This window comes from Nerophis ophidion, linkage group LG01, assembly GCF_033978795.1.
Source record: "Nerophis ophidion isolate RoL-2023_Sa linkage group LG01, RoL_Noph_v1.0, whole genome shotgun sequence".
Lineage (NCBI taxonomy): Eukaryota > Metazoa > Chordata > Actinopteri > Syngnathiformes > Syngnathidae > Nerophis > Nerophis ophidion.
Genome location: NC_084611.1, coordinates 2,607,056 through 2,617,055, shown reverse-complemented (window position 1 = coordinate 2,617,055; position 10,000 = coordinate 2,607,056). Strand labels below are relative to the sequence as shown.

Below are 10,000 nucleotides of genomic sequence, written 5' to 3'. Positions count from 1 at the left end.
ATGCATCCCCATACCATCACACATGTGTAAGTTACCCATGTCTTGTTCACTAATACACCCCCATACCATCACACATGTGTAAGTTACCCATGTCTTGGGCACTAATACACCCCCATACCATCACACATGTGTAAGTTACCCATGTCTTGTTCACTAATACACCCCCATACCATCACACATGTGTAAGTTACCCATGCCTTGGGCACTAATACACCCCCATACCATCACACATGTGTAAGTTACCCATGCCTTGGGCACTAATACACCCCCATACCATCACACATGTGTAAGTTACCCATGTCTTGGGCACTAATACACCCCCATACCATCACACATGTGTAAGTTACCCATGTCTTGTTCACTAATACACCCCCATACCATCACACATGTGTAAGTTACCCATGCCTTGGGCACTAATACACCCCCATACCATCACACATGTGTAAGTTACCCATGTCTTGTTCACTAATACACCCCCATACCATCACACATGTGTAAGTTACCCATGTCTTGGGCACTAATACACCCCCATACCATCACACATGTGTAAGTTACCCATGTCTTGTTCACTAATACACCCCCATACCATCACACATGTGTAAGTTACCCATGTCTTGGGCACTAATGCATCCCCATACCATCACACATGTGTAAGTTACCCATGTCTTGTTCACTAATACACCCCCATACCATCACACATGTGTAAGTTACCCATGCCTTGTTCACTAATACACCCCCATACCATCACACATGTGTAAGTTACCCATGTCTTGTTCACTAATACACCCCCATACCATCACACATGTGTAAGTTACCCATGTCTTGGGCACTAATGCATCCCCATACCATCACACATGTGTAAGTTACCCATGTCTTGTTCACTAATACACCCCCATACCATCACACATGTGTAAGTTACCCATGCCTTGGGCACTAATACACCCCCATACCATCACACATGTGTAAGTTACCCATGCCTTGTTCACTAATACACCCCCATACCATCACACATGTGTAAGTTACCCATGTCTTGTTCACTAATACACCCCCATACCATCACACATGTGTAAGTTACCCATGTCTTGGGCACTAATGCATCCCCATACCATCACACATGTGTAAGTTACCCATGTCTTGTTCACTAATACACCCCCATACCATCACACATGTGTAAGTTACCCATGTCTTGGGCACTAATACACCCCCATACCATCACACATGTGTAAGTTACCCATGTCTTGTTCACTAATACACCCCCATACCATCACACATGTGTAAGTTACCCATGTCTTGGGCACTAATGCATCCCCATACCATCACACATGTGTAAGTTACCCATGTCTTGGGCACTAATGCATCCCCATACCATCACACATGTGTAAGTTACCCATGTCTTGGGCACTAATACACCCCCATACCATCACACATGTGTAAGTTACCCATGTCTTGGGCACTAATACACCCCCATACCATCACACATGTGTAAGTTACCCATGTCTTGTTCACTAATACACCCCCATACCATCACACATGTGTAAGTTACCCATGTCTTGGGCACTAATACACCCCCATACCATCACACATGTGTAAGTTACCCATGTCTTGGGCACTAATACACCCCCATACCATCACACATGTGTAAGTTACCCATGTCTTGTTCACTAATACACCCCCATACCATCACACATGTGTAAGTTACCCATGCCTTGTTCACTAATACACCCCCATACCATCACACATGTGTAAGTTACCCATGTCTTGTTCACTAATACACCCCCATACCATCACACATGTGTAAGTTACCCATGTCTTGGGCACTAATACACCCCCATACCATCACACATGTGTAAGTTACCCATGTCTTGTTCACTAATACACCCCCATACCATCACACATGTGTAAGTTACCCATGTCTTGGGCACTAATGCATCCCCATACCATCACACATGTGTAAGTTACCCATGTCTTGGGCACTAATGCATCCCCATACCATCACACATGTGTAAGTTACCCATGTCTTGGGCACTAATACACCCCCATACCATCACACATGTGTAAGTTACCCATGTCTTGGGCACTAATACACCCCCATACCATCACACATGTGTAAGTTACCCATGTCTTGTTCACTAATACACCCCCATACCATCACACATGTGTAAGTTACCCATGTCTTGGGCACTAATACACCCCCATACCATCACACATGTGTAAGTTACCCATGTCTTGGGCACTAATACACCCCCATACCATCACACATGTGTAAGTTACCCATGTCTTGTTCACTAATACACCCCCATACCATCACACATGTGTAAGTTACCCATGCCTTGTTCACTAATACACCCCCATACCATCACACATGTGTAAGTTACCCATGTCTTGTTCACTAATACACCCCCATACCATCACACATGTGTAAGTTACCCATGTCTTGGGCACTAATGCATCCCCATACCATCACACATGTGTAAGTTACCCATGTCTTGTTCACTAATACACCCCCATACCATCACACATGTGTAAGTTACCCATGCCTTGTTCACTAATACACCCCCATACCATCACACATGTGTAAGTTACCCATGTCTTGTTCACTAATACACCCCCATACCATCACACATGTGTAAGTTACCCATGTCTTGGGCACTAATACACCCCCATACCATCACACATGTGTAAGTTACCCATGTCTTGTTCACTAATACACCCCCATACCATCACACATGTGTAAGTTACCCATGTCTTGGGCACTAATACACCCCCATACCATCACACATGCTGGCTTTTACACTTCACGTCGATAACAGTCTGGATGGTTCGCTTCCCCTTTGGTCCGGATGACACCATGTCGAATATTTCCAAAAACAATTTGAAATGTGGACTCGTCAGACCACAGAACACTTTTCCACTTTGCATCAGTCCATCTTAGATAATCTCGGGCCCAGAGAAGCCGGCGGCGTTTCTGGATGTTGTTGATAAATGGCTTTTGCTTTGTATAGTAGAGCTTTAACTTGGCAAATAATCATTAACTTTAGAATTTGATGCCAGCAACACGTGACAAAGAAGTTGGGAAAGGTGGCATGGCTTCATAGTAAAAGAGTGCAGGTACTTTCCTGGCCCGCCTGCAGTCCAGACCTGTCTCCCATGGAAAATGTGTGGCGCATTATGAAGCGTAAAATAGGACAGCGGAGACCCCGGACTGTTGAAGGACTGAAGCTCTACATAAAACAAGAATGGGAAAGAATTCCACTTTCAAAGCTTCAACAATTAGTTTCCAAACATTTATTGAGTGTTGTTAAAAGAAAAGGTGATGTAACACAGTGGTGAACATGCCCTTTCCCAACTACTTTGGCACGTGTTGCAGCCATGAAATTCTAAGTTAATTATTTGCAAAAAAAATAAAGTTTATGAGTTTGAACATGAAATATGTTGTCTTTGTAGCATATTCAACTGAATATGGCTTGAAAAGGATTTGCAAATCATTGTATTCTGTTTATATTTACATCTAACACCATTTCCCAACTCATATGGAAACAGGGTTTGTATGATTAATAGTTAGCATGTACTATTGTTAGCAGGTATGATTGTTGGTTAGCAGGTATGATAGTTAGTTTGCAGGTGTGATAGTTAGTTAGCAGGTGTGATAGTTGGTTAGCAGGTGTGATAGTTAGTTAGCAGGTGTGATAGTTAGTTAGCATGTGTGACAGTTAGTTAGCAGGTGTGATAGTTAGTTAGCAGGTGTGATAGTTAGTTAGCAGGTGTGATAGTTAGTTAGCGGGTGTGATAGTTAGTTAGCAGGTGTGATAGTTAGTTAACAGGTGTGATAGTTAGTTAGCATGTGTGACAGTTAGTTAGCAGGTGTGATAGTTAGTTAGCAGGTGTGATAGTTAGTTAGCGGGTGTGATAGTTAGTTAGCGGGTGTGATAGTTAGTTAGCAGGTGTGATAGTTAGTTAGCGGGTGTGATAGTTAGTTAGCAGGTGTGATAGTTAGTTAACAGGTGTGATAGTTAGTTACGGGTGTGATAGTTAGTTAGCAGGTGTGATAGTTAGTTAGCAGGTGTGATAGTTGGTTAGCAGGTGTGATAGTTAGTTAGCGGGTGTGATAGTTAGTTAGCAGGTGTGATAGTTGGTTAGCAGGTGTGATAGTTAGTTAGCTAGTATGATAGTTAGTTAGCAGGTGTGATAGTTGGTTAGCAGGTGTGATAGTTAGTTAGCAGGTGTGATAGTTAGTTAGCAGGTGTGATAGTTAGTTAGCAGGTGTGATAGTTAGTTAGCAGGTGTGATAGTTGGTTAGCAGGTGTGATAGTTAGTTAGCAGGTGTGATAGTTAGTTAGCAGGTGTGATAGTTAGTTAGCGGGTGTGATAGTTAGTTAGCGGGTGTGATAGTTAGTTAGCGGGTGTGATAGTTGGTTAGCAGGTGTGATAGTTAGTTAGCTAGTATGATAGTTAGTTAGCAGGTGTGATAGTTGGTTAGCAGGTGTGATAGTTAGTTAGCAGGTGTGATAGTTAGTTAGCAGGTGTGATAGTTAGTTAGCAGGTGTGATAGTTAGTTAGCAGGTGTGATTACTTGTGATCCGTTGAAGACTCCGACAGGGACGAGGCGTCCAGGCTTCTGCAGGTAGTTGAGGATGCTGTAGGTAGCGAAGCGGCGGTCGCCATCGTCGTTAAACTCGATGCGTCCGGTCAGGCCGTCAGGATACTTTGATGCCATCAGCACTCTGCCAGCAGCCAATCACACGCCAGCAACGTGTTGACCAGGTCAGGTGACTTCCTGGGTCCGAGGCGTGACCTACCTTTTGAAGAGAGGCCCCGTCCTCCAGATGTTGGTGTTTCCAACGCAGCCTCGCGGCGGCTCCGTGATGTTCTCCTTCTCCAGCAGCTCCTGCAGCGACTGTGCCACCACCGCCACCGCGTCCATGATGTGGGCCGACTCGTTCTTACCGTTAATCAGCTGCAGACCTAGCAGGCCTGCATGCACCCGCCCACGCACACACACACACTCTCGTTACACACCATCCTTCATTAAACACACCATCCTTCATTAAACACACCATCCTTCATTAAACACACCATCCTTCATTAAACACACCATCCTTCATTAAACACACCATCCTTCATTAAACACACCATCCTTCATTAAACACACCATCCTTCATTAAACACACCATCCTTCATTAACACACCATCCTTCATTAAACACACCATCCTTCATTAAACACACCATCCTTCATTAAACACACCATCCTTCATTAAACACACCATCCTTCATTAAACACACATCCTTCGTTAAACACACCATCCTTCATTAAACACACCATCCTTCATTAAACACACCATCCTTCATTAAACACACCATCCTTCATTAAACACACCATCCTTCATTAAACACACATCCTTCGTTAAACACACCATCCTTCATTAACACACCATCCTTCATTAAACACACCATCCTTCATTAAACACACCATCCTTCATTAAACACACCATCCTTCGTTAAACACACCATCCTTCATTAAACACACCATCCTTCATTAAACACACCATCCTTCATTAAACACACCATCCTTCGTTAAACACACCATCCTTCATTAAACACACCATCCTTCATTAAACACACCATCCTTCATTAAACACACCATCCTTCATTAAACACACCACCCTTCATTAAACACACCATCCTTCATTAAACACACCATCCTTCATTAAACACACCATCCTTCATTAAACACACCATCCTTCATTAAACACACCATCCTTCATTAAACACACCATCCTTCATTAAACACACCATCCTTCATTAAACACACCATCCTTCATTAACACACCATCCTTCATTAAACACACCATCCTTCATTAAACACACCATCCTTCATTAACACACCATCCTTCATTAAACACACCATCCTTCATTAAACACACCATCCTTCATTAAACACACCATCCTTCATTAAACACACCATCCTTCATTAAACACACCATCCTTCATTAAACACACCATCCTTCATTAAACACACCATCCTTCATTAACACACCATCCTTCATTAAACACACATCCTTCATTAAACACACCATCCTTCATTAAACACACATCCTTCGTTAAACACACCATCCTTCATTAACACACCATCCTTCATTAAACACACCATCCTTCATTAAACACACCATCCTTCATTAAACACACCATCCTTCGTTAAACACACCATCCTTCATTAAACACACCATCCTTCATTAAACACAACCATCCTTCATTAAACACACCATCCTTCGTTAAACACACCATCCTTCATTAAACACACCATCCTTCATTAAACACACCATCCTTCATTAAACACACCATCCTTCATTAAACACACCACCCTTCATTAAACACACCATCCTTCATTAAACACACCATCCTTCATTAAACACACCATCCTTCATTAAACACACCATCCTTCATTAAACACACCATCCTTCATTAAACACACCATCCTTCATTAAACACACCATCCTTCATTAACACACCATCCTTCATTAAACACACCATCCTTCATTAAACACACCATCCTTCATTAACACACCATCCTTCATTAAACACACCATCCTTCATTAAACACACCATCCTTCATTAAACACACCATCCTTCATTAAACACACCATCCTTCATTAAACACACCATCCTTCATTAAACACACCATCCTTCATTAAACACACCATCCTTCATTAAACACACCATCCTTCATTAAACACACCATCCTTCATTAAATACACCATCCTTCATTAAACACACCATCCTTCATTAAACACACCATCCTTCATTAAACACACCATCCTTCATTAAACACACCATCCTTCATTAACACACCATCCTTCATTAAACACACCATCCTTCATTAAACACGCCATCCTTCATTAAACACACCATCCTTCATTAAACACACCATCCTTCATTAAATACACCATCCTTCATTAAACACACCATCCTTCATTAAACACACCATCCTTCATTAAACACACCATCCTTCATTAAACACACCATCCTTCATTAAACACACCATCCTTCATTAAATACACCATCCTTCATTAAACACACCATCCTTCATTAAACACACCATCCTTCATTAAATACACCATCCTTCATTAAACACACCATCCTTCATTAAACACACCATCCTTCATTAAACACACCATCCTTCATTAATTACACCATCCTTCATTAAACACACCATCCTTCAGTAAACACACCATCCTTCATTAAACACACCATCCTTCATTAAACACACCATCCTTCATTAACACACCATCCTTCATTAAACACACCATCCTTCATTAAACACACCATCCTTCAGTAAACACACCATCCTTCATTAAACACACCATCCTTCATTAAACACACCATCCTTCATTAAACACACCATCCTTCATTAAACACACCATCCTTCATTAAACACACCATCCTTCATTAAACACACCATCCTTCATTAAACACACCATCCTTCATTAAACACACCATCCTTCATTAAACACACCATCCTTCAGTAAACACACCATCCTTCATTAAACACACCATCCTTCATTAAACACACCATCCTTCATTAAACACACCATCCTTCATTAACACGCCATCCTTCATTAAACACACAATCCTTCATTAAACACACCATCCTTCATTAAACACACCATCCTTCATTAACACACCATCCTTCATTAAACACACCATCCTTCATTAAACACACCATCCTTCATTAAACACACCATCCTTCATTAAACACACCATCCTTCATTAAACACACCATCCTTCATTAAACACACCATCCTTCATTAAACACACCATCCTTCATTAAACACATCACCCTTCATTAAACACACCATCCTTCATTAACACACCATCCTTCATTAAACACACCATCCTTCATTAAACACACCATCCTTCATTAAACACACCATCCTTCATTAAACACACCATCCTTCATTAAACACACCATCCTTCATTAACACACCATCCTTCATTAAACACACCATCCTTTATTAAACACACCATCCTTCATTAAACACACCATCCTTCATTAAACACACCATCCTTCATTAAACACACCATCCTTCATTAAACACACCATCCTTCATTAAATACACCATCCTTCATTAAACACACCATCCTTCATTAAACACACCATCCTTCATTAAACACACCATCCTTCATTAAACACACCATCCTTCATTAAACACACCATCCTTCATTAAACACACCATCCTTCATTAACACACCATCCTTCATTAAACACACCATCCTTCATTAAACACACCATCCTTCATTAAACACACCATCCTTCATTAAACACACCATCCTTCATTAAACACACCATCCTTCATTAAACACACCATCCTTCATTAAACACACCATCCTTCATTAAACACACCATCCTTCATTAAACACACCATCCTTCATTAAACACACCATCCTTCATTAACACACCATCCTTCATTAAACACACCATCCTTCATTAAACACACCATCCTTCATTAACACACCATCCTTCATTAAACACACCATCCTTCATTAAACACACCATCCTTCATTAAACACACCATCCTTCATTAAACACACCATCCTTCATTAAACACACCATCCTTCATTAAACACACCATCCTTCATTAAACACACCATCCTTCATTAAACACACCATCCTTCATTAAATACACCATCCTTCATTAAACACACCATCCTTCATTAAACACACCATCCTTCATTAAACACACCATCCTTCATTAAACACACCATCCTTCATTAACACACCATCCTTCATTAAACACACCATCCTTCATTAAACACGCCATCCTTCATTAAACACACCATCCTTCATTAAACACACCATCCTTCATTAAATACACCATCCTTCATTAAACACACCATCCTTCATTAAACACACCATCCTTCATTAAACACACCATCCTTCATTAAACACACCATCCTTCATTAAACACACCATCCTTCATTAAATACACCATCCTTCATTAAACACACCATCCTTCATTAAACACACCATCCTTCATTAAATACACCATCCTTCATTAAACACACCATCCTTCATTAAACACACCATCCTTCATTAAACACACCATCCTTCATTAATTACACCATCCTTCATTAAACACACCATCCTTCAGTAAACACACCATCCTTCATTAAACACACCATCCTTCATTAAACACACCATCCTTCATTAACACACCATCCTTCATTAAACACACCATCCTTCATTAAACACACCATCCTTCAGTAAACACACCATCCTTCATTAAACACACCATCCTTCATTAAACACACCATCCTTCATTAAACACACCATCCTTCATTAAACACACCATCCTTCATTAAACACACCATCCTTCATTAAACACACCATCCTTCATTAAACACACCATCCTTCATTAAACACACCATCCTTCATTAAACACACCATCCTTCAGTAAACACACCATCCTTCATTAAACACACCATCCTTCATTAAACACACCATCCTTCATTAAACACACCATCCTTCATTAAACACGCCATCCTTCATTAAACACACAATCCTTCATTAAACACACCATCCTTCATTAAACACACCATCCTTCATTAACACACCATCCTTCATTAAACACACCATCCTTCATTAAACACACCATCCTTCATTAAACACACCATCCTTCATTAAACACACCATCCTTCATTAAACACACCATCCTTCATTAAACACACCATCCTTCATTAAACACACCATCCTTCATTAAACACATCACCCTTCATTAAACACACCATCCTTCATTAACACACCATCCTTCATTAAACACACCATCCTTCATTAAACACACCATCCTTCATTAAACACACCATCCTTCATTAACACACCATCCTTCATTAAACACACCATCCTTTATTAAACACACCATCCTTCATTAAACACACCATCCTTCATTAAACACACCATCCTTCATTAAACACACCATCCTTCATTAAACACACCATCCTTCATTA

The 10,000-nt window shown here is 40.7% G+C and overlaps 2 protein-coding genes across 2 annotated transcripts in view; one reads left to right on the top strand and one right to left on the bottom strand.

Annotated features, from left to right (window-relative positions):
* Positions 1 to 5,282, bottom strand: part of grin1b (glutamate receptor, ionotropic, N-methyl D-aspartate 1b) — a 56,202-nt gene extending 50,920 nt beyond the window's left edge. Inside the window, exons 1-2 of the mRNA XM_061893646.1 lie at positions 4,797 to 5,282; positions 4,571 to 4,721 (exon numbers count right to left, since the gene is read on the bottom strand). Coding sequence (XP_061749630.1) covers positions 4,571 to 4,721; positions 4,797 to 4,921 — 276 coding nt within the window. The 5' untranslated portion in view covers positions 4,922 to 5,282. The remainder of the gene's footprint in view (positions 1 to 4,570; positions 4,722 to 4,796) is intronic.
* The window catches only part of gstt2 (glutathione S-transferase theta 2), a 142,109-nt gene that overhangs the window by 123,855 nt on the left and 8,254 nt on the right, over positions 1 to 10,000 (top strand). The gene's annotated exons all lie outside the window — the stretch shown is intronic.